This window comes from Chanodichthys erythropterus, chromosome 19, assembly GCF_024489055.1.
Source record: "Chanodichthys erythropterus isolate Z2021 chromosome 19, ASM2448905v1, whole genome shotgun sequence".
NCBI lineage: Eukaryota > Metazoa > Chordata > Actinopteri > Cypriniformes > Xenocyprididae > Chanodichthys > Chanodichthys erythropterus.
In genome coordinates, this window is record NC_090239.1 from 3,998,899 (window position 1) to 4,024,656 (window position 25,758).

The window sequence follows — 25,758 nt, forward strand, 5'->3', positions numbered from 1 at the left end:
AATTATTTAAATTATGATAAAAAGGTCGTCTGAAAGTGGACAGACAAGATGCAGTTCCATGAAATGAGAATGAAAAGGCTGCTTAATGTAGACGCACCTGAGCTACAGGTATATTTAAAGCACTGTATGAACACATAACGAGTAATCATTGTTACAGCATAAAGACCTACGTGTATGTCACAGCCGTAGCTAGGTTTAAAAAAAAACAATAATACTAATGTCACTTGGTCATTTTGACATTTCAATATTTAACTTTAGTTCTCACTATTTAAACAGGTAGAGTTTGCCGTATCGATGTTGCTCCGTAGATCAGTCACTACAAATTATTCAAAATCACATCCTCTTAGTTTTGCCTAAAATATTCCTTGACAGGACTGTAATTACATTGTTTTTGCATTTAATTTGAGAGACAGTTGACCCAACATTAAAAAAAAATATATATTGTCATTTATTCACCCTCATGTTATTCCAAACCTGTTTTGAGAAAATGAATGGAGATAGACAATTTCAAGCTCCAAAAAGGACACCATTAAAGTAGTTTATATGACTCTGGTGTCATGCCGTTCTAAACAAACTGAAATTTATGTCATTATTCACTTCAGATGTTCTAAAATCTAATTTTGTGCCATTTGTTTACAAGACATAATGGTATTTGGCATCACTGACATCAAACCTGCCACAAAATCTCTTTATGCACCATGTTTTCAGTGGTTTTAATGGTGTTTTTGTAGCTCCTTTTCACTGTTTTCATTTTATATAGAAGAAAAACGTCTGTTTCACAGAAAAAGGAAATTCATAATTAAATTCATCACATTCATTTGGGAGGACATGAAAGTGTGTAAATGATGACAAAAGCTCTTTTTTTTTTTTTTTTTTTTTTTTTTGGTGAACTGTTCCTTGTTAATAAACTCCCTGTAAAAACAATACAGTAATGTCATTTTCTAGTTTGTTTTATGCTTAAAACCGTTTGTATAGTGTCATTTTGTTGTTTTTGGGCAGTGAGGTTTGTGCAGTGGTCAAACAGCCATTGGAATCACAATATACCTACACTCCTGTTTTTACCCTTTTATTTGATTTTTTCATTGTTTTTGGTATGGTTTAGTTCATTATAGGGTCCACATTTTGAAGTTATGCATTTTAGAAATGATCGAATCTTCCGTGATTTGAGCATTGCAAACAACCCAGGGGAACCCACACAGCGTTTAGTTCTGGCTCATACAACCAAAATATGATCTTGCATTATTGTCTGCTGTGGTTTTGGTTGCCTTGTGATTTTGCATTTGCTTAATTAGACCTGCTGATTGGCTTTCCACAGTTTGTACGGTTCCGATGCTTTTCATTCAGCACAACATTACTGCCTTTCATTGACTAGTGTTAATGGGTGGGGCCTATTTAATGGTGGGCGGGGTTTATTTAATCATTTTAGGTCATGTTTTCAATTTGTTGCACTTGCAACTAGATAATATTGTTTTATTTATTTTATGTTTTATTGTAGATTAGGGATTTTGCTGTTCATTTTCTTTTGTTGAACTTTTTTAAGTCTACTAATGTCTTTTTTTTTCTTCTTATGAGAAGTGTATGTAGATTCCAGTATACTTTGTTTCCATTTTCCTGTTTTTCCATATAAATTGGATCCAAATCCTACTAGGTGTCCTGTGAATGTTACTGTAGTACTGTAGTAGCATGGGGAATATTGAAGACAACGTTTTAAGACCTTTTGTGTGCAATATGAATCTGGTGTAGTGCAAGTTTCGCAGTACTGAAGAAAAGCGATGGGAGAGGAAATGAAAACCGCACTCTACAGTCCTGATTTTTTTTTTTTTTTTTTTTCATTGTTTGATCATTTGTCTAACGGTTGTCTTGTTGAACGAATTTAAACTTATAAAAGCACTTTAAAATGTTACCATCTCAATTGAAAAACGCACTTGTTGAAAACTGAAAATTTGCATCTCAAATTTCTCACTGAATTTTCTAATTGTTATTGAGGAGCTTCTGCAGGAGGTCATGTGTTTTGAAGACTGTCACTGTTGTTTTTTGTATTTTATTTTGCATTGAATCTGCATTTTTAACAGTTACTGGGGAAAACACTCCATCTAAATGGCTCTAATGGAAAGATGTAATGGTGATGAGATTGTGTGTACAGTTGGTTCTTCAGAGTGTGTAGACTGAATTGCTGTGTATATTTCCTTCAGTTGCTTACTGTAGGCAGGTTTTCACCCCTTGACATGAAACGCAAATAAAGTATAGGGTAAAACACACCTCAGTGTTTGTTTTTAATTCTTGAGAGAGTTTATTAGCTGTATTTATGATTGCTACAGTAAAATTTTGGAATTTATCTTCCTGGAATGACCATGCATTTAGTGATTATAATGGTTATATATGGTTATACGCGGATTAGGAGACATGTAGAACCATATTTAACCATTTGTCCTTTGATTTTCTTTATAGAAAAATAATGAAAATATGGGAAACATTGAAAAATTTATGCATTTTTGTTGGAGTTATTGATTCATCAACCTTATTTAGTAATATAAGAAGCAATTGAACAAGTAAATCTTAAGCAACAAGGTACAAAATCTCTCTTTCTTTGTATATATATATATATAGAAACAAACCCCTTGACAATAGCTCAAATGATAAAGTACGTATTTATGCACCTGTTTCTCACCTTATATATATATATATATATAATCTAACCATATATATATATATATATATATATATAATCTTACCATATATATATATATATATAATCTTAAAATATATATATATATATATAATCTTACCATATATATATATATATATAATCTTACCATATATATATATATATATATAATCTTACCATATATATATATATATATATAATCTTACCATATATATATATATATATATATAATCTTACCATATATATATATATATATATATAATCTTACCATATATATATATATATATAATCTTACCATATATATATATATATATATGTGTGTGTATATGTATGTATATATGTGTGTGTGTAGATAGATATAATATAAAGGTATAATAGTCAATTTTTGCATTGGTGCAGATGAAAGTGATTTGGTTTTGACTTGTGTTGAATCACTTGAGGAAAGTGGGATCACTTTACATTTTAATGCCGGAGAGACACACACACACATTAGTGACTCAGCAACAGACTCTTGCCCAATGATCTGCACTAAGCGAAACTCTCCACACAGACACGATTGCATATAAACAGCTAAGGGAGCGTGCTTCAAAATAACTCCCTTATAAATAGACCACCAGCTATCCAAACGGGGATTTCCTTTGATACGCACAGCAGTGATTGTGCAACAACCAGAGAGCTGCAGACCAGACGTTGAGAGGAGAAGGACATTTAGAAGACAACAACATCCACAAAACTAACAGACCATCACAATGTCAGACGATCAACCATCTTCACCCTCCAGCAACTCCTTGTGCCCAGGCTGCCAGGGTGAAGGGTCGCTCCTGTTGCCCTGCGGACACAGTCTGTGCCAGGCTTGCCTTGAGTTGTGTCAGCAGGAGCTCGGGCAGGACCAGCCGGGCTGTACGGAGTGCTACGGCCGTGAGCTGTTGGACAGTGTGCTGAAGGGGCTGCTCGACTCACTGTTTGAAGGGCAGCCGCGCCGGGTGGGAAACGCCATGGAGGGCACAGAGACGGCAGAGGATGGAGATTTGTGCAGACAGCACAGAGAGAGACTGACTCAGTACTGTATGGAGGACGAAGAACTGATCTGTGATCAGTGTCAGGGCGAGGAACACGAAGATCATGAGTGCAGCACCATAGAAGTGGCCACAGAAGAGTGTAAGGTGAGAAACAGGTGCATAAATACGTACTTTATCATTTGAGCTATTATCAAGGGGTTTGTTTCTTCTTCGATTTCTTAATCGACTGCATCATGATTCTAGTAGTGATTGACCTATAATTGGCTGATATTTAGCCATTTTAAGGTTTTTGGGCAGATGTTTATTTGATGTTAATGTTAATTTATCTATATAGCTTTTAAGTTTTAGTTTTTAGTCTTAGTTTATTATTTTAGTACTTCACCCAAAAATTAAAATGATCCCTTGATTTTACTCACCTTCAAGCCGTCTTAGGTGTATATGACTATCTTCTTTCAGACAAACACAATCAGAGATATATTTAAGAGAAGCTAGTTATTGTACATAATAAAGTTTTAAATATGGGTATTTTTCTTACAAAAACCCATCGCTTTGCTTCAGAAGGCCTTTATTAACCCCCTGGAGCCATATGGATTATATTTATAATGGATGGATGCATTTTTGGGGGGCTTCAAAACATGCCCCCCATTCACTACCATTATAAAGCTTGGTAGAGCCAGGATATTTGGATTGTGTTCATCTGAGAGAAGATAGTCATATACACCTAGGATGGCTTGAGGGTGAATAAATCATAGGGTCATTTTCATTTTTGGGTGAACTGTCCCTTTAAAATAAACAAAAATTAGAAATTTGCCTCCGGTTTCACAGACGAGGCTTAAACTAGATTGTAGGTTTGAATCCTGTTGTAGTTCTAGTTCTGTTATAGCACAATGCTTGCAAATAGTTTCAGATGAACTGCAAGAACTGACAATAATTCACTTTCTTCACAGAGGGAGTTGAGAGCAGCTCTTAGACCTCTACAGGAGAAACTGGAGACATTAAACACAGCCAAGCAAACCTGCCAGGAAACTTCAGAACACATCAGGGTAACAAATAATCAATGCAAGCCAAGTTTAACAGGATATTCAGGCTGTTTTGGGGCTTTTGCATGTTTTAACAGAGGTAGGACTCTAAGACTCTAAGATCTAACATACTATTGATGGTGATTAGTTATTTAATAATTCACTAACTAAATTTTTACACATTTTGCACAAAACTCAGTAAATACAAACACATTAAGGCGGCAATATTTTCTGAAAGTCTCTCCACCCTCCGGACAGAGACAGACACAGACCACAGTGCGTCTGATAAAGGAGAACTTTGAAATGCTCCATCAGTTCCTGCATGATGAGGAGATCTCCATGCTGAGAGCTCTGAGTGAGGAAGAGGAGCAGAAGAGCCAGAACATGAAGGAGAAGCTGGACAGACTAACAGATGAGATCATGACATTAAGAGAAGCCATTAGTTCAACAGAAGAGGCCATGAGTGCAGACAATATGGTATTCTTGAAGGTAGGGAAAACATATCAAGAATATTTACTTTTATTTGAATAGTATTAAAAGAAACGAAATATGTATTTTGTTAAAAAGTTAAATATAACATGCATCTGTTTAAGAAAAACTGGAGAAGCACATTTTCTAAAAACTGATCTTTCTGTTACAGAACTACAAGAAGGCATCAGAACGGTAATTGTAAATATATATATATATATATATATATGTTACACAGCATAAATCTACAGTTCTACTGCTCATTATTATTGCAAAATTAGCCCAGACACGTTGATCAGTTTAGCAGCTTAACAAACAAGAGCAAATCAACATTAAATATTAATTTGAGTTTGTTGAATGAGGCTCATTTTCAATTTATAATGAACCTCTGCAGTTACTTTGATGAAGCTTCTCTCTCTTTCTGTCACAGGATGAACTGCACTGTGCAGGATCCAGGAGATATCTCAGGAGCTTTGATTGATGTGGCCAAACACATCGGCTCGCTCAAGTTCAGAGTGTGGGAGAAGATGCAGTCAGCTGTCACGTACAGTAAGAGCAAACGGGCACATCTCTCACAATTAACAACATGGAAAGTAAAACAAACAAACAAACAAACAAAAAAACTCAAAAGCCTAGTTTCTTTGGTTAAATATTTAGATAAATATCTAAATATTTAGATATTACAAGCATATCAACTTGGTTACAGAACTACAAGATGTCATCAGAAAACTTTCTTTAGCGGAAGGTAAATCTATAATTTATGATTAAAAAAGAAAATAAAAATAAACAAAAAACTCAAAAGTACGGACGAGGATTAGGGCCAAGCAATAATAAAAAAATAAAACCGAGAAAATAGTCAAAATAAAATGTTGAGAATAAACTCATTAAATTACGAGAAAAAAACTAGTTAAATTATGAGAAAAAAGCTTGTTAAATTTCGAGAACAAAGTCGAGATAAAATGTTGCAAATAAAGTCACTAAATTACGAGAAAAAAGTCGTTAAATTACGAGAACAAATTCGGTAAATTATGAGAAAAATGTTAAATTTCGAGATAAAATGTTGAGAATAAACTCGTTAAATTACGAGAAAAAAACTCATTAAATTTCAAGAAAAAAGTCGAGATAAAATGTTGAGAATAAATAAATTATGACTTTATTCTCAACATTTTATCTCAAATTTTCTCGAAATTTAATGAGTTTTTTCTTATAATTTAACAAATTTGTTCTCGTAATTTAACAACTTTTTTCTTGTAATGACTTTATTCTCTACGTTTTATCTAGACTTTTTTCTCGAAATTTAATGACAAAAGTCTTTACTTTCTTTAGCGGAAGGTAAATCTATAATTTATGATTAAAAAATAAAATTAAAATAAAGAAAAACTCAAAAGTCTAGTTTCTTCAGTTAAATATTTAGATTTAGGTAAATCTAATATATGATACAAAATAAAGTAAAAGTCAAATTTATTTGGTTAAATATTTAGATATTACAAGCATATCAACTTGGTTACAGAACTACAAGATGTCATCAGAAAAGTCTTTACTTTCTTTAGCGGAAGATAAATCTATAATTTATGATTAAAAAACAAAATAAAAATAAAGAAAAAAAGTCTTGTTTCTTCAGTTAAATATTTAGATATTACAAGTGTATCAACTGGAGCAGTACATTTTCAAAATCTTTGTTACAGAACTACAAGAAGTCATCAGTTTTTACACACTGTTTAGGGAGTGGTTATTTTAAAAAATAATAAAATATTATTTTTAAAATAATTAAAATAAAAATAATTAACTCAAAGTCAAATTTCTTTGGATAAATATTTAGATCTTTCTGTTACAGAACTACAAGAAGTCATCAGAACGTCTTTACTCACTCTTTAGGGGCAGGTTAATCTAATATATGATACAAAATAAAATAAAAGTCAAATTTATTTGGTTAAATATTTAGATATTACAATCATATCAACTTCGGTACAGAACTACAAGATGTCATCAGAAAAGACTTTACTTTCTTTAGCGGAAGGTAAATCTATAATTTATGATTAAAAAATAAAATAAAATAAAAATAAAGAAAAAAACTCAAAAATCTAGTTTCTTCAGTTTAATATTTAGATATTACAAGCGTATCAACTGGAGCAGTACATTTTCTGAAAACTTTTCAAAATCTTTGTTACAGAACTACAAGAAGTCATCAGACTTGTTTAAATCTTTACTTTTTTACTCACTCTTTAAGGGTGGATAAATCTGTAATTTATGATATAAAATAAAATAAAAATAAAGAACTCAAAGTCAAATCAAACAAAAGACAATATTTAGATATTACAAGAATGTCAACTTGGTAACAGAACTACAAGATGTCATGAGAAAAGTCTTTGCTTTCTTTAGCGGAAGGTAAATCTATAATAAAACAAAAAAACAAAAAATAAAGAAAAAAAGTCTTGTTTCTTCAGTTAAATATTTAGATATTACAAGCGTATCAACTGGAGCAGTACGTTTTCGAAATCTTTGTTACAGAACTACAAGAAGTCATCAGTCTTTACACACTGTTTAGGGAGCGGTTATTTTAAAAAATAATAAAATATTATTTTTAAAATAATAAAAATAAAAATAATGAACTCAAAGTAAAATTTCTTTGGTATTTAGATCTTTTCATTACAGAACTACAAGAAGTCATCAGAAGTCATGGTCTTTACTCACTCTTTAGGGGCAGGTCAATGTAATATATGATATAAAATAATTCAAATTTCGTTGGATAAATATTTAGCTATTACAATATGAACATGGTTACAGAACTACAAGAAATCATCAGAATGGTCTCTACTCTTTAGGGTAAATCTATGATACAAAATAAAATAAAAGTCAAATTTATTTGGTTAAATATTTAGATATTACAAGCATATCATACTTATCATACTTGGTTACAGAACTACAAGAAGCCATCAGACTTAAGTCTTTACTCATTCTTTAGGTGTAAAGAGTAAATCTGTAATTTACAATAAAAAAAAAAAAACTAAATAAAAATAATGATGAATTTATTTGGATAAATAGATCTTTCTGTTACAGAACTACAAGAAGTCATCAGAACAGTCTTTACCCATTTTTTAAGGGCAGGTAAATCTGTAATATACAAAATAAAAGTCAAATTTATTTGGTTAAATATTTAAATATATCAAGCATATCAACTTGGTTACAAAACTACAAGAAGTCATCAGACATAAGTCTTTACTCATTCTTTAGGTGTAAAAAGTGAATAAATCTGTAATTTATAATATAAAATAAAAGTCTCCCTTAAAAAAATGTGACAGAGATTTTATGTTTTAACCAGTACTGATTATTTCACAAACTCAGAAAATAGCTTTTAAATGACATTTTTGTTTATGAATAACTAGTTTAATCACTAAACTCTGAATACCTCTCAAACCATCAGCTCCTGTGATCCTTGATCCCAACACCGCAGACGTCTGCGTCACTCTGTCTGATGACCTCACCACCATCCGCTACAGCGAAGAAGACCAACAGGTCCCGGACAACCCCGAGCGCTTCTGCTTCTACGAGTGTGTCCTGGGCTCCGAGGGTTTCAGCTCTGGTCGCCACAGCTGGGACGTGGAGGTGGGAGACTGCAGCGAATGGGCACTGGGAGTGGTTAAAGAAAGCGTCCAGCGGAAAGAGTGGTTTCCCCCGAGCCCCGACCGCGGCATGTGGATCATCTGCCTGTACGGAGGAGAGTATCGCGTGCGGACGGCCACCAACGCTCCTCTGACACTGAAGAAGAAACCTCAGAAGATACGAGTTCAGCTCGACTGGGAGGGCGGCAGAGTGATGTTCTCGGATGCCGGCGACAACTCACTGCTATACAAGTTTAAGCACAAGTTTACGGAAAAGATGTTTCCGTATTTCTCCAATACATGTAAAAGACAACCACTGCATATTTTAGCAGAGAAGGTGTCTGTGTACACGGAGTAACTGAAGCATCTCAGCATTAGATCACAGGACTGAACTAGCACAAGAATGACTTAAGGTTTTTTTTTTTTTTTTAATGGTTGTGTGTGTGTGTTTGTGTGTGTGTATATATAATATATAAATGTTATACTGTTTGAAATGTTATACAGTAGTCAACATTTGACCTAAGTTGTCCTAAGAAGAAGGTTTTAGGACAACTTTGATGAAAAGTTTTGATCCACTTCAAATGTTGACTACTATATATATATAGGGTCAACATTTTTTGTTGATACTATTTAGCAAGGATGCATTAAATTGATCAATAGTGACAGTACAGTTGCAAAAGTTTTTTTCAATCAAATTACTAAATAATGTTATTTAAATTTTTTTTTTTATTGTTTGTTTTTTCATTATAAGAAAGTCACTTTGGCTTAAAGTACATTCCTTTTTAAAAATCTTACCGCCGCCAAACTTTTGAAATGTTTTTAAAAGTAGAATCTCATGCTCAGTAAGGCTGATCAAAAATGCATTAATTCTGAAACATTACTACAATTTAAAATAAATGTTTTCTATTTGAATATGCTTTCAATTTCACTTTATTTCTGTGATCAAAGCTGAATTTTCAGCATCATTACTCCAGTCTTCAGTGTCACATGATCCTTCAGAAATCATTCTAATATGATGATCTGCTGCTCTAGAAACATTTATGATTATTATCAATGTTGAAAACAGTTGTACTGATTTTTTTTTTTTTTTTTTTTTGTGGAGTCCATGGCACAGGTTTTTTTTTTTAAATGTAAAAGTCTTTACTGTCAATTTTGATCACTTTAATGCATCCTTGCTAAATAAAAGTATTAATTTCTTTAAAAAAAAAAAAATTATACTGACCCCAACCTTTTGAATGGTAGTGTATCTTCTGTATAAACTACTAATTAGTATAAAGTTTGAGAAAATTCAAAACTGTTACAGTTGATGCAACTGAAAATATAACGTAGAGTTTAAGCCTCAAATGCTTGTTGTTCATGTGTCTTTGTGCTAACAGCGCTCTCAATAAAGCTCTGATGACATCTCCACCTGTCCAGCCTCATCAACCCCAGCGGATGACACGTGTTTCTGGAGAAAGCAGACACTCGCTCCCCCTCGCCTGAGCTTTAGCACGCAGAAGCGTCTTTAACCTTGTGTGATCATGACTTTGCAAACTTTATTAGAGCTGATATAGTGATGCGAGACATGCATGCAGAAAGGAGAACCTCAAAAGAGTCAAAACTGTGTTCTTCCACTAAATACATGTTTGTTTTTAACCGCTAGAATGCCGTTACATAGTGTACCTTTTAAGCATTACTAGTGTGTACACAAGCCGTCAATTTAACGCTGGATTTGCACAAAAGATTAACATGACGGCACATGCTAGTGGACGAGTTGAATCAACTCCACAGCAACTACATAAATCTAGACATTTCTTTATATTCAGAAACGTCCAGTTTCATTCTAAAAGTTGTAACTTCTTCCTGAGTCTCTCCATCAGTGCCGACTCCGGTTTGAACAATGTAAGGCTGAACACTGTTACTGACAATCCTCATTTTGGCTGCGTGAGATTCTCCAGCTTTGTTGTTGTTGAGCTGTTAAAGCTCCGCCCTCTTCTGGAAGCAGTTGGGAGCAGCAGCTCATTTGCATTTAAAGGGACACACACAAAAATGGCGCGTTTTTGCTCACACCCAAATAGAGGCAAATTTGACAAGCTATAATAAATGATCTGTGGGGGATTTTGAGCTGAAACTTCACAGACACATTCTGGAGACACCAGAGACTTATATTACAACTTGTGAAAGGAGGCATTATAGATCCCATTTTAATGGTCTCTTGTCTACCTTTTTTTTTTTTTTTTTTTTTTTAATAGAAAGTGAAAATTACAGTTTCTGTAAATTTGACCTTTCTGTGTTTTGAGTGTGGTAATCAATCTATATTTTTCTTTTGAAAAGTTATGAGAATACAAAAACAGATTTTTCTTTTTCCATGTTGAAACAAATGGAAACAAAAATTATATTTGCTGTGGTTGACCATTTACTTTTATAGAAGTTTACCGTAGAATACAATAAAAACAGTAATATTGTGAAATATTACAATTTTTGGGATTGCAAAGAATTTATAAATATTAACAAAGATCTTTAGTCACTTGATCAATTTAATGCATTTTGCTTGCTGAAAAAAAGTATTATTTAAAAAAATAAAAATAAATCTTGCTGACCTTAATATAAACATGGAATTAAAATGACAACCTGGAATGTGTCCATGATGACTAAACCATACTTTGAAACAAAATTACAGAAGCACTGTTGTGAAATGATCACAAAATGCAATTTTCTATAGCCATTGTTTTATTGAGGACATGCAAACCATGCACAAAAATGAAAAACAAAACAAAAAAATATTTACAGAATGAACACAAGAAGGTAGAAAAGACAATCCACTGATCGCTTTCTCTCAGCTTCACTGACCTTCACCTTCAGCTCTGAAATATCTCACCAAAATTACAGTACATCTAACATGGAGAATCCCAGCAAATACTGGTTACGACTACAAAAGACTGTTGCATTAGAGGAATATAAAACTCAAAAGAATTAAAAACTTTCATCTGGGTTCAAAAAGTGACTGTTCCTCACAGTAACACATTGGCATGTGTTTGATCTATAGATTGAGAGCACCAAATGTTGTCTTAGAAACATACAAAAAATGCATTGATTGCTGTATCCATGTGATGAGTCTCAGCTCGATGACACCTTACTTTTCAAAACTAACTGTAAATCGTAAAGGCAGTTAGAAGCAGACGTCTACAATCCATTTTTTGCTCTATTCTCAGATACGACATCGACAAACAACGATAACGGTTTCTTTTTTTAATATCTTAGCATTAAGACCATCAGTAGGTAGTTCTTGATTTTTTTTAAAGCACAATGACAGAGCACAGCCTCTTAAAGGTGAAGTATGTCATTTTTGCAAGTACTGGTGCAGAAAACACTTGCCCTTTAAACGTCTCGTCGCAGGAGGAAAGCACTGGTTCAAAGGCAGCACTAGAATGAGATCCATTCAGTGGTTCACAAACGCACAACAATCACTAGCCGTGTTTACGCCATCAATGCTACGCTAAAGCAGAATGGATTCTGGGTGACTCTGATCGAGGAGCATGCTACGTTATGAGTGAGTCTGACCAGAGGAGGCGGCAGATTACATAGTGAGTATGAATTCATGGTAAGCTATATTGAGTTGCTGCATAGCCTATTGGGTCATGGCAAGTGTATGGATTATTGGATTAAGTATTTGCATGATACAGGTGATATAAAACTGGAAGCCAAAGGAGGCGGAACTGTTGCTGTTGGATCCCCTGGTGGACGAGGTTCATGAGAGGGATGTGATATTGGAACGGCCTCCAGGAGGTGCTACGATCCTCTGTGCCGTACGCCGGGGGATGTGGTCATCCATTTGAGTGCCTTTGAGAAAAAGAGAAAAAAAGGAGGTTGAAACTTATTGCTGTATTTGTTTTAGTTTGGATCCAATGCACAGATATGACTAATGAAAGCACGTCTGCATGAGCTCCAAATGATGTCCACTTGATTTAGGTCACAGAGACTCTCAGATTATACATAGAGGGTTTTTTCAGCAGCGTTTGTTCTGGAAGTATTTTTTCATTCTTTTTCTTCATAAAGACTTTTTTTTTTTTAAATCTTCAATAAAAAGTTCAACGCCATGAACCAAACCAAGGTCCAAGATGATTCATTATATTACAATACATTGCAATGCAAAGGAACAATGACTGTGAACTTGACATCTTTTATATGGAAATGAACAACTCATGAAGCATTGTGGATGATTAATAAAAAAAATATGTTGAGATCATATGAAAATGAAATTTATTTTATATGTTTTTAAAACATGAAATGTTTTATGCTCGGCAAGACTGCATTTATTAAAAAAAAAAAGTAAAAAAATATAATATTGTGAAATATTACATTTTCAAATAATTGTTTTGCATTTGTACACAATACTTTTTCATTATCACGACAACATTAAAAACTGATTTATATATAAATTATTATATATATAAAAAATCTATATACACTGTACAATATATACATACTGTAAATGTATGTATATAAACAGTTATTTGAATTTTTTATATATATATATATATATATATATATATATATATATATATATATATATATATATATATATATATATATATATATATATAAAATATAAATAAATAAAATAAAATATAAAATTTCAAATAACTGTTTTGTTTTATATATCACTCTTTATCAATTTAATGCATCATTGCAAAAAAAAAAAAAAAATTAACCAAAACTTTACAATAGTTCTGTACATATAACTTTTGAACAGTAGTACAATTATTTAATAATGTAATGAATATAATATGTGTCTGTGTGTGTGTGTATATATATATATATATATATATATATATATATATATATATATATATATATATAGTATAAACAAAGAATATAAAAAGTGAATAAATTATTAATATAATCAATATAACCATTAACAAATGTGCTTACCAGATAAAGTGAATCCAGATTGGTGCAAATTTCTGGCCGGTCCCAGTGGGGTCTTTCCTGGACATGAGGGCCCCCTAGTGGTGGGAGTGGGTGGTACAGATTTAGTCATACTGATGACATCATGGACAGGGCCATCATAGTTTCCTCTAGGAACACCACGGGCATCAGCCATCTGCAAAACAAAAGATTTGATTATGAAAGCCAACCTTAAAGTGAGTCTTTTTAAACTTTAAAAGTCTGTGAGGGTGTTAAATCTGTTATTCGACCCCTGGGATGAGTGAGTCAGTATTCATAATCACAAACAGACATTCTTACCCTGCCTCGGGCCTTGATTCTCTTGTAGACATAGTCGGGATAGGCTTTTCTAGCAATGAAACGGCCTGAACCTTCTGTCACACTCAGTTTCCCGTCCTCGAGAACGATCCTGCCCTGACTGATGACCACTACAGGAAAGCCTCGGCACTCCATTCCCTCAAAGATATTCACCTCCACTGTCTGCGATGACACACAATTCAGAATACGGACAGACGAGTTTTATTTCACATCCTCAAAATTCCAAAAGAACATTACAAGGATTTAACAGAATTCTCTTCAGTTCAGACAGAATTCAACTGTAAAATAATTCCCACTCTAAATCAATAGATGAAAAGGTATAATTATGTTAGATACATAATAACATTGTTAACTGGGTTTTCTTTTTCAGTTTTCATACCAGGTTGTGAGATTTGGCAGAGAAAGTTTTCGCCTCCTTGGTGTTCCAGATTACAATGTCGGCGTCAGATCCAACAGCGATCCGGCCTTTCCGAGGATACAGGTTGAAGATTTTTGCAGCGTTTGTGCTTGTTACTGCAACAAAATCATTCTCGTCCATTTTACCTGTGGCCTGTGCGACAAAAACATCATTGTTTGTAGTGTTGAAGTATAGAATATTTTTCAACATTTTAAATGTATTATTTTTTATTCATTTAAAACATGAAGAAGACCTACCACAGCTTTGTCCCAGACGATGCTCATACGCTCCTCGATGCCGTTGGTCCCCTCTGGGATGAGGGTGAAGTCGTCTTTTCCAACAGCTTTCTGTGCCGTAGTGAAGGTGCAGTGAGCACTGCCTGTGACCTGAAGATCCCCACTGAAACAGTTCAGGAATTGCAATTGTCAAATAAAAAAAAAAAATCAATTGTAATGCCTTCTAAAGTATTTAATTTAAGTATTTAAATATTTAACTACAAAGCACTGGTGTCTTGACCTAAAAGATTACAACCTACACAAAAATTAGTAGTCGGCTGGGATATATACTGGATGGATGGACAGATGGATGGATGTAGGGAGGGAGTTGGATGGAGGGAGGGAGTTGGATGGATTGATGGATGAATGGATGCAGGGAGGGAGGAAGGTGGATGAATGGATGGATGGAGGGAGGTGGATGGATTGATGGAGGAATGGATGCAGGGAGGGAGGAAGGTGGATGAATGGATGGATGGATGGAGGGAGGTGGATGGATTGATGGAGGAATGGATGCAGGGAGGAGGGAGCTGATGGATGGATGGATGGATGTAGGTGGATAAATGGAGGGAAGGGAGGGAAGTGGATGTAGGTAGGTGGTTGGTTGGATGGATGGTTGGATAGATGGATGGATGGATGGAGGGAGGGAGTTGAATGGATGGATGGAGGTGATGGATGGATGGATGAATGAATGGAGGGAGGGAGGTGGATTAGATAGATAGATAGATGTGAATGGAGACACTATTTGCTGAAAATGTTACTGAACAGCTCCACTGGCTGATATTTGGCATGATTTCTGCTGCTCACCAGGACAGCAGTGAGTTGAGGTAATCCGGAGTGCTCGTGTCCGGGCTGAGAGGAGGAGACATGACAAATGCAGCAGCTTTGGCCCAGTTTTTGCTCCAGTAGTGTGATCCGTCTGTGCCGAGGCTGGCTGCTATTGGTTCCCCATAGATGACCATGCCTGAAAAGGAATCGGAGCACATGACACAATGATTTACGGCCTCTCCTCATGGCTTTCTTTGTGCTTCCATTAGTGTTTTAGAGCAGCTCTATCAACAGTCGTACCCTTTTTCCTGGCCTTGGCGATGACATCAGCAGCAGGTTTGCTCATCACTTTGGTGATGTAGAGAGGGCAGTTGGCCTGTTTGGCAATGGTGATGGCTCGATACACAGCCTCAGTCTCCACCTGCAGAACAACAGCATTAGTAATGCACATGGTAGAGCAGATTAGGAATTAAAGTCAACACAAAATCAAAATTGGCAATTATTTTTAATGGAATATTGCAGTATTTATTATAAATAATTTATCTGTGCACATCTTTTTTTTTTAATTTATGTGCCCTCATAATCTTTAATAATAACTTCCCCTCCCTCTTGCAGCAACATCTCTTCTCTGATGATGTGTTTACTGTCATGAGGGCGGGGCAACCTGTCACTCACATGAGATCGAACCAATAGCGAACCACAACCATCTAACCATCCAATCATTCCCCGTGGACAACATCAAGTCCCGCCCTACATTTTTTTTCTTGTTCAAAAAGCCGTTTCACTTGGATATGTGTCACAATAGGGGGGGGAAATACTCAACTTCCATTTCATGCTGACTTTAAATCGACTGTATATAAATCGACTGTATATAAATCGAGTATATCAGTAAAACAACAACACATTTACGGCAGGACTTGATTTTGTCCATTGGAAAATGATTGGATGATTAGATGGTTGTGGTTTGCTATTGGTCAGTCTCATGTCAGTGACAGGTTGTCCCGCCCTCGCGCCAGTAAACATGTCAGAGAGGAGAACAGATGTCGCTGCAAGAGGGAGGGGAAGTTATTTTGATAAAAGATTCACATAAACTTAATGTTCACAGATAAATCATTTATAATACCACATTATTTATAATACCACAATATTATATCAGTTTTTATTTCATGGTGACTAATAAGACTAACCTCTTCTGGGTGGCTCAGTACGTGTCCTTCTGGGCCAGTGATTCCCAGATCCAAAAGCTTCTTCTGTTCCTGTGATTACAAACAAAATCAACAATGCATCTAAGTATGGAGGAAAATACGGTTGGTTGGTTGGTTGGATGGAAAGAAACTGACATATTTTATAAAAGACATATTAAATGCATTAACAATTGAAGACATCAAGATTAATGGTAATTAATGGTAGTTACCTCATCAATGATGTCACCGTTTTCAGCATGAACCTGTGCAATGGCCCCCAGTTCTCTCATGGCACTAAACATCTCATAGATCTACAGACGCAAAGAGTGGAAATACATTTCTATAAACATACATTTCTGTTCAAAAGTTTGGGTCAGCAAGACTTGGTTTATAGAGTTGGATTATAAACATTACATGACCGACAAACCTGCGTATCAGAGCTCTGGTACTTGTCCTTATAAGCCATGAAGATGAGGAATGAGTTGACCCCTAAAATGAAAAACAGAGTTATGTTTTTATAATGTAATATATTTTTCTAGAGCCGAATGCTTAATGTGTTTTTATTTGTGTAAAACAATCAAAAACTAAGCCTAATAACTCAGAAAGCAAAAATATCAAAGTCACACCTGAAATCTCACATCACCTTTATCTTTGACCAGAGACTCCAGCTCCTCAAACAGACCATCATGCCAGCGAGTGATGTCGATGTGCAGAGAGTAATCGCAGCACGACCTCTTGTCTGCCGTATCCCTCCACTGGTCATACGCTGCCAGTAAACTGGAACCCGGTTCAGGCACAACATGGTCAACTAAAGGAAGCGAGCAAGATGAGCAGAGCATACTGATGAAAAACATGCTGAGAAATAAACTCCTGTGTTAAAGTCACCATGAAATCAACAATATTTGCATATGCCAGCCCATGTTCCCAACATTATCAAAGGCATTAGACAAGGGCAGCCAGTATTAACGTCTGGATCTGTGCACAGCTGAATCATCAGACTAGGTAAGCAAGCAAGAACAATAGCGAAAAATGGCAGATGGAGCGATAATAACTGACATGATCCATGATATCATGATATTTTTAGTGATATTTGTAAATTGTCTTTCTAAATGTTTCGTTAGCATGTTGCTAATGTACTGTTAAATGTGGTTAAAGTTACCATCGTTTCTTACTGTATTCACAAGACTGTCGTTATTTTCATTTTTAAACACTTGCAGTCTGTATAATTCATAAACACAACTTCATTCTTTATAAATCTCTCCAACAGTGTAGCATTAGCCGTTAGCCAAGGAGCACTATCAAACTCATTCAGAATCAAATGTAAACATTAAAATAAACACTGAACTTACGCGATTAGAAATGCTGCATGAAGAACACTTTGTAAAGATCCATTTTGAGGGTTATATTAGCTGTGTGAACTTTTTTTTTTATGTTGTTTAAGGCAAGCGCGAGCTCTTGGGGCGTGGAGCACCAGATTTAAAGGGCCACACACCCTGAATCCGCTCATTTCTAATTATGCCCCAAAATAGGCAGCTAAAAAAATTAATTAAAACAAATCTATGGGGTTTTTTGAGTTGAAACTTCACAGACACATTCAGGGGACACCTTAGACTTACTGCATATTACCTATTTTTTAAAAAAGTTCTAAGGCACCTTTAAAGTGTTAGTATGCTTTTACATCAAAAAATGATCATAATTTAATAAGCCCTGATTTTAGCCGTCTGATTTGAACGTTCTGTTTTAAGGGGCGTGTCTGCTGTGAGACTTCAACGCCCGCTGCTGTGATTGGCTAACATATTTGCAAAATGAAATCGATAAGTATTACTCTCTCGTACACTTTAGCATGTTTTTACTATTACCGCTCTCAAGGTTAACTAATCATGAAAAGTGTTGATTATAGCATTACACTTAAATCTATGTCATTATATTTAAATCATAGCATGAAAGGTTGCAGTGATGAACATTGTAGCCAATCACAGATATGTTGTTGAGCACATGAAAGCAGCGATCTCGTCATTGCAACAATTTCTGAACACTAATGAATGCTAATCATAATTAAAAGTGCAAACGTGATGTAAGAGATTCGTTGAATAAAAGTCCAGAACTCAGTCACTGATAAACTTGTGCTGTTTGATTGACAGCTCCAGCGATTGTAAAGGGAGCGTTCTTTGATCGCTTTCTATATATAATTTAATCACCCTTCCATACTACTAAGAGAAATAACGTGAAGTTCACTCGAAAAAATGCTGGGTTAAATATGGACAAACTCAGACATTGGGTTGTTTTCAGCCAGCCATTTTTTAAACCAATTTTGGATTTATTTTTTTAGCCAGCAATATAGTAATATAGTAAAAGGCATGTTTTTGCTCACCCCCAAATAGGGGCAAATTTGTGGGGTATTTTAAGCTGAAACTTGACCAGACCAGAGACCTATATTCCATCTTGTGAAAGAGGGCATAATAGGTGCCCTTTAACCCAACCTGCTGGGTTTGTCCATATATAACCCAACTTGGGTTGTTTTTAACCCAGCATTTTTTAGAGTGTTGATGCCAAAAAAGTCATGTTTGGATACTGTGGGATTTGTGACGTCACACAGGCAAATACATCTGCATGTGACTGCCACCAGAGCAAGACATTGACAAATTGTTATACATCATCACATTATAGGCCCCACCCACTGATGTTCAGTCACTTAACAGCTGACCGGATGCGAGAGTCATGTTACGTCAAAAGCAAATACAACCCATTATAATAACTGATGCTGTCTACACTGGGTACAGTATAAAGATGCGTGTTCAGTTTCTGACGTACTCCACGCATTTGAATCTGTTGACAACAGGACAAATGGAAGAGTAAAGGAATGTTTAATTTGAAGCATCCTGTTTAAACGGCTCATTTCTGTAGAAATTAGGAATAAGTGGATATATCAAATATCAGGAATATGCGGATTGTTGTCATGGACCTCGTCAGAGGATTATATGTTTGTTCGGAGCATTTGACTGCAGATCATTTTTGACAGAGGTTTAGAATGAGGGTTGAAGATAGTCGTATATATTTGGTTTTTGTGTGCAAAAACTTTATTAACATTATAAGTGAACATCAAGGAGCTTATTAAAGTAATAAAAAAATCCATGTCATGGCCCCTTTAAATGCTTGTGGTCATAAATAGCTAGTTGACAATATTTTAAGCAATGAAAGCAGTCTGAGATGCTATAATACAGCAAAAATATAATTATATTATATTATTTATAATTATAATATTATAATTAAAAATATAATATAATTATGCATATTTTATGAGCTGCTTATAACTGAGTAACTACATGGATTATTTGTATTCATTTATTTTACGATTATTAATTTATTTTACAGTGTTTTTTAAGCAGAGTTTTGGATAAATGGGAATGCATTTCTCTCAGATTTCATTAAAAATATCTTCAGCTGAGTTCTGAAGATGAACGGTTTGGGATGAAATGAGGGTGAGTGTTTACAGAATTTAACTATGGTTGATCCCTTTAAATACAATTCAAATGCTATGAAGGAGACATTTCTCTGTCCTAAATGACTTCATAACAATACAGTGGCTTATCTAAGGAAAGCTGAGCAGAAGAGAAGAGAACAGACAGTGACAGCACTGTGACCCCAATTTAACTGATTTTATGAGACTTGACAAGCTCTTATGCCCTAATACTGTACAACACACACACATTTTTTTTTTTTTTCAGCAGAGACCCTCCCTTCTGTACTCAGTAATGGCTTACTGTTTCCAGTCTGAGTTTAATGATAACTACTGTAAGTCTTCTGCTCTCTTCTTCTGTGTACATTTAAGATGTTGATGTAATGACATACTGATCATGGTGGTTCCTCCTGCCAGAGCAGCACTGGTGCCATGATAGAAGTCGTCTGCCGGGGTCATGCCCAGGTGAGGGGCCTGGAGACAGGTGTTAACATCGATGCCTCCTGGGATCACAATGTGCCCATAGGCATCCACGGTCTTCACACCAGAAGGTACGATGAGGTTCTCGCCAATCTGCCTGTCAGTCAGAATAATAAAAAATAAACATTTCTTGTGATGTTCCTCATTTGTAAGTGGCTTCGGATAAAAGCATCTGCTAAATGAACTGAATGTAAAATAAATCATAATGCAATCAAATATACACTGCTGTTCAAAAGTTTGGGAAGTCTCTTATGTTCACCAAGGCTGCATTTATTTGATTAAAAAAAAAAAAAAAACAGTAATATTGTGAAATATTATTAAAATTTCATATAACTGTTTTCTATTTGAATATTTTATAAAAATGTAATTTATTCCTGTGATCAAAGCTGAATTTTCAGAATCATTACTCCAGTCTTCAGTGTCACATGATCCTTCAGAAATCATTCTAATATGCTGATTTGCTGCTCAAGAAACATTTCTGATTATTATCAATGTTGAAAACAGTTGCATATTTTTTAATAGAAAGTTCAACAAACAGCAATTATTTGAAATAGAAAGCTTTTGTAGTTCAACTTTGCATTACAGGAATAAATTACATTTCTAAATATATTCAAATAGAAAACAGATATTTTTAATTTTTATAATATTTCACAATATTACTGTTTAAAAAAAAAAAAAAAAAAAAAAAAAAAAAAAAACGCAGCTTTGGTGAGCATAAGAGACATCTCTTAAAACCAATACCAATCCCAAACTTTTGAACAGCAGTGTAAGTATATACAATATACCATATGCAGATTTTAAAAATAATGAAATCTTACTTAATGGTTCCATCTTCAATGTAAACATCAGCATAAAATGACTGGTCATCATTTACGATTTTTCCACCTTTAATGATGAGTTTGTCACTCTGTGGAGAAAAAGAAGACATAAAACATGACTGAATTTAAAGTGATCGTTCCACCACAAATTAACATTTTGATGTCATTTACTTACCTTTCCATGGAACATAAAAGAATTAAGACTAAAGCCATTTGCATATGGACATATTCTTACTTTTTAACAGGTTTGACATTAGACACCAAGAATTAGTGATGGAAGTTCAATGTCAAGATACCAAAAACATCATTATATTTAACTTGAATTTCACTGACACTGTGCTGACCCAGTTCCAGAGAGCTCTGGTTGTAGATTTACAGTGATTTCAAAGCACTAGAGCACAAAGAGTGGTTTAATGCATGCAAATCCTCCTATACAGAATACGCAACGCTCTTTAAGGAGCTAATCAGAGAGATAATATCACTGAAAAAGCCAGACAGAAGTAGAGAATACAAAAGAAAGATGACAGGCAACTCCATTCATCTGTAACAACACTTTTCTGTTTACTCCATTATTCATGCATGACTGCTGTGGTTTTGCATGAATGCATAGCGAGGAATGGTACTGACACTTTTCTTTTTGGACCATTTCTAATGAGTCCAAATCATAAGCCCAGTTACAGGAGACCACCACATTCAGATCAAGCAACGCCTGCTCACTCACCCCTGCCATGGAACTATGCCAAGCAACTGGGCATGTTAGGTCACCGAGGCATGAAACATCATTCACGGCGCTGTTAGAAAATGCCAACCTCAACTCATGGCAGAAACCTAACTCTCACACAGCGCAAGTCTAAACAGACAGGGTGCCAGAGTGGTGTGCAACCCACAGAGCTTCACTTTAATGCAATGTGACACTTCCATGGGCGGCACATCACTGGCACTGCCAAAATCCCTGCCGAGTATTTCCGATTCTGGGCCACAACGTTGCTTGAGGAGAGACTAGACAGACAGTGAGGGGTCTAGGATGTAGTGTGCACCACCAGGACGACCCTTCATGTTACAGTATTGAATATACAGGGCTTTTATGAATTACAGGATGAATAAATATGCAGTTATTCTCAGTTATTTGCAACATTTAAAACAAAAAACAAATCGAGATGTTTTCAGAAGTCATGCCGAGTATATATGTTTCATTGTGCTTTGAATGTGGGTCAGACGAGGGACTCTAGCGGTCAGGCTGCAATGCCAAATTGTGTGGAATGGAATTGGATCCAATTTGGCCAAGTTAACAGCCCTCTTTCCCTGGTTTTCTCGCTCCTACAGTTCACATGGATGAATTCTTGCTTATTAACCCTTTTATTGTATATAAAGTCATTATATTTGGTAAAGAATGCACTATAACAGAACTTAATAGCACTATAATAGTACTTTTGTTACTGGAACCAGACATGGTCAAAATCATATAAATGAATTTTTTTAATTATAAAAAAATAAATATAATAGGGTACCTGGGGTACCTTTGTAATCTTCCCCCTAAAAAAGAAAAAATACACCATACTGACTGTTCCACACTGTGAAGAATGTTGTTTTAATGTTAATGTAAAACAACCCAAGATGGGTTGAAAATGGACAAACCCAGCAATTGGGTTGTTTTGGCCCAGTGGTTGGGTTAAATGTTTGACTGCTGTAATTAAAATTTAAAATCAGACACATAATTACTAGAGGCAACAATAATAATAAAAACGTGAATATTTATAATTAAGCAAGCAATACAATCATCAGGTTGGGCAAACATTTAACCCAACCACTGGGTTTGTCCATTTTCAACCCAACTTGGGTTGTTTTTAACCCAGCATTTTTAGAGTGTACAATGAAAAGCTGTTAACTGAATCATTTTATGACAATACATATAATTTTACTGTAAAATAATGTAATAAAAGTTGCAAAGATAAATCACAGAGAATATTTTATAATGTTTAACAAGGCAATATGTACACATTCATGGCAAAATATTTTAAAAGCAATGAATTAAGGAAATTACATTTGTTTAGATTTTTTTTTTTTATTATTATTTTTACTAGTTTTATATCTTATAACATAGTATTCAGAACGGTTACTTTTAATTCAATGTGTGTTTTGGTGTTTTGTGCTTGCGTGCGTAAAGTCTTTATGTAACTATTGACCACAATTGCTGGAGAGGCAGTTTAGAAGTCATTATGTGGCCTTTCATTGTGCTGTTTGTATTATTATTATTAGCTATTATAAGCATATTTTACTGCAACAAGCATATTTTAACATGTCAAATGAGTTACACTGACATATAATGACATAGTTATTAGAACTGTAAAACAGGATTTAAATTCACCAAAAAAAAAAAAAAAATAAAGGTTTCCATAATGCTTGCAGGGGCCAGGGCTCATGGGCAGGGCCCCCAATCACACGTCTACAGGCCAGAGAGAAGAGATCTGAACGCTCGCGACGTGCGTGTAATTCTGACATTTTGCGCAACGTGCGGAAATGGAGCAGCGGTTGTATTACTGAATATATAAAGCCAAAAATGCGTATTTTCAATTCACGAAAAAGTCATAACAACCGGTACCGATATGAGCCGACATGAATAAATGAGAGACACAATAGACACGAGAAACCGGAATTAGCCTCCGCCATGGCAGCTTAAACACTGAACCACAGACTCCTGCACAGCGTTTTCATCTGCACAGTGCATTTGTCACATCATTAAACGCATTAGTGCAGCTCTTAAATGTTTACCGGCTTTCCGAGCAGTGTTTCGAGGACAGCAGGTTGTTGCCGGCGGCGGCTCACCCATGACTGCACAATAAAACTACCATCCTCCTCCTCCTCCTCATCGCTATTTCTCCGTTATGCAGCCAGCAAACATTCACCTCGGGTTTTAATCGCTAACATTTCTTACCGTCACGCGAGGGTTGTTCTTCTTGCCTTGGAAAGACATGGCACCGGTCTGGGAGCGGCTTTGATTCTCGAGGACGCGAGCGATGATGGTGATGATGATCGAATCTGTGCTCACGTCAGAATAAAGGCGCAGCGACGGTGCGCGAGAACGGATGTCAGTATTCGGGGTGTAATTTAGTTTAAGATTACCGGGGTTCAATAGTCACAGTAGACAAAAGCCCTCCAGACCCCCCACCCTCTGTCTGTGTCTGCTCACCATCTGCTGCTTTAGTATTCACACCCCATCCTGCACTCTGAGGGGCGAGGCGGAACCTTCAGTGGCCAGTGAACATACATAAACATCAAATATTTTGGACTTTCACAAATGAACTCGTTTAATAAGAAAGTATGTTGCTCTTTGGACAGGTCAAAGACTCAAATGCATGTATTTAAAAATTATAAATAAGTTTTAAAAGTGTGATTGCAATCTCGGAAAATCGTTGATAAACTGATATGACTATGATAAAGTATTAGGGTAAATGTAATTTATTGATGCACAAATTACATCATAAAGAAGACAAAAAATACTTCATGCCCACTGATGTATCTGTCCACTGCATTAGAAATAAAATATTTCAGTCTCAAAATGAATAGACAACCATTTTGTGTTTTGTTTTGTGCTGTATTTTATTTCATGCATGGTCAAAATGTGCCTTTAGAAACCTGTAACCCGGTTTTATTAATGTAATGTTGTACTTCTGTTACCTATTAACCTTCCAAAAAAGCAATACAAACTTATAGTAAAAAAAAAAAAAAAAGAAAAGAAAAAAAAAAATATTTCAAATAAAGAGTTCATAATCATCCATGAAAGCAAGCCGAATGGTTAAAATAAATAGACTCCATTTTTAAAAATCACATTTTTTTTTATTTTTGACATGACTATCTATCTATCTATCTATCTATCTATCTATCTATCTATCTATCTATCTATCTATCTATCTATCTATCTATCTATCTATCTATCTATCTATCTATCTATCTATCTATCTATCTATCTATCTATCTATCTATCTATCTATCTATCTATCAACAAGTGAAACTTGTCATATTTAATACATAATGCACTAATAAGATAATAATAATATAGGCTAATATACAAATCACTCACTCAGATGCTTATTGTTGTTAACAATAAGCATCTGAGTGAGTCTGATTTGTATTTTAGCCTATATTATCTTCTTATTTGTGCATTATGTATTAAATATGACAAGTTTCACTTGTTTTTTTTAAAAGCTTTGAGACAAACATGATGTAAACTGGAATTAAATGGCTACCAATTTTAATATAAAACTGCAGTGAGAGAGCTTCATGATCTACACATTAACAGAGATAGTTGAAGTATATGTGATTACCTCTCGTCGCCCGTTATGCACGCGACTGGGTCCGGTGGGGTAAACA

The 25,758-nt window shown here is 35.0% G+C and overlaps 2 protein-coding genes across 2 annotated transcripts in view; one reads left to right on the plus strand and one right to left on the minus strand.

The window, feature by feature from the left end:
- The first annotated feature begins 3,383 nt into the window (after nucleotides 1–3,383).
- LOC137008044 (E3 ubiquitin-protein ligase TRIM39) lies at nucleotides 3,384–10,100 on the plus strand. The gene is made up of 6 exons (XM_067369836.1): nucleotides 3,384–3,828; nucleotides 4,632–4,727; nucleotides 4,962–5,192; nucleotides 5,344–5,366; nucleotides 5,602–5,720; nucleotides 8,593–10,100. Exons 1-6 carry the CDS (start codon nucleotides 3,415–3,417, stop codon nucleotides 9,126–9,128), a joined length of 1,419 nt encoding a protein of 472 aa, XP_067225937.1. The 5' UTR covers nucleotides 3,384–3,414; the 3' UTR covers nucleotides 9,129–10,100.
- A 1,378-nt stretch (nucleotides 10,101–11,478) lies between these two features.
- dpysl4 (dihydropyrimidinase like 4) overlaps nucleotides 11,479–25,758 on the minus strand; it is a 14,618-nt gene continuing 338 nt past the window's right edge. The window contains exons 1-14 of the mRNA XM_067370238.1: nucleotides 25,713–25,758; nucleotides 21,391–21,479; nucleotides 20,485–20,669; nucleotides 17,279–17,443; nucleotides 17,063–17,124; nucleotides 16,866–16,946; nucleotides 16,639–16,707; nucleotides 15,752–15,872; nucleotides 15,491–15,647; nucleotides 14,669–14,810; nucleotides 14,394–14,564; nucleotides 13,997–14,176; nucleotides 13,682–13,853; nucleotides 11,479–12,589 (exon numbers count right to left, since the gene is read on the minus strand). The exon at nucleotides 25,713–25,758 is cut by the window's right edge and continues 338 nt beyond it. Coding sequence (XP_067226339.1) covers nucleotides 12,498–12,589; nucleotides 13,682–13,853; nucleotides 13,997–14,176; nucleotides 14,394–14,564; nucleotides 14,669–14,810; nucleotides 15,491–15,647; nucleotides 15,752–15,872; nucleotides 16,639–16,707; nucleotides 16,866–16,946; nucleotides 17,063–17,124; nucleotides 17,279–17,443; nucleotides 20,485–20,669; nucleotides 21,391–21,479; nucleotides 25,713–25,758 — 1,732 coding nt within the window. The 3' untranslated portion in view covers nucleotides 11,479–12,497. The remainder of the gene's footprint in view (nucleotides 12,590–13,681; nucleotides 13,854–13,996; nucleotides 14,177–14,393; nucleotides 14,565–14,668; nucleotides 14,811–15,490; nucleotides 15,648–15,751; nucleotides 15,873–16,638; nucleotides 16,708–16,865; nucleotides 16,947–17,062; nucleotides 17,125–17,278; nucleotides 17,444–20,484; nucleotides 20,670–21,390; nucleotides 21,480–25,712) is intronic.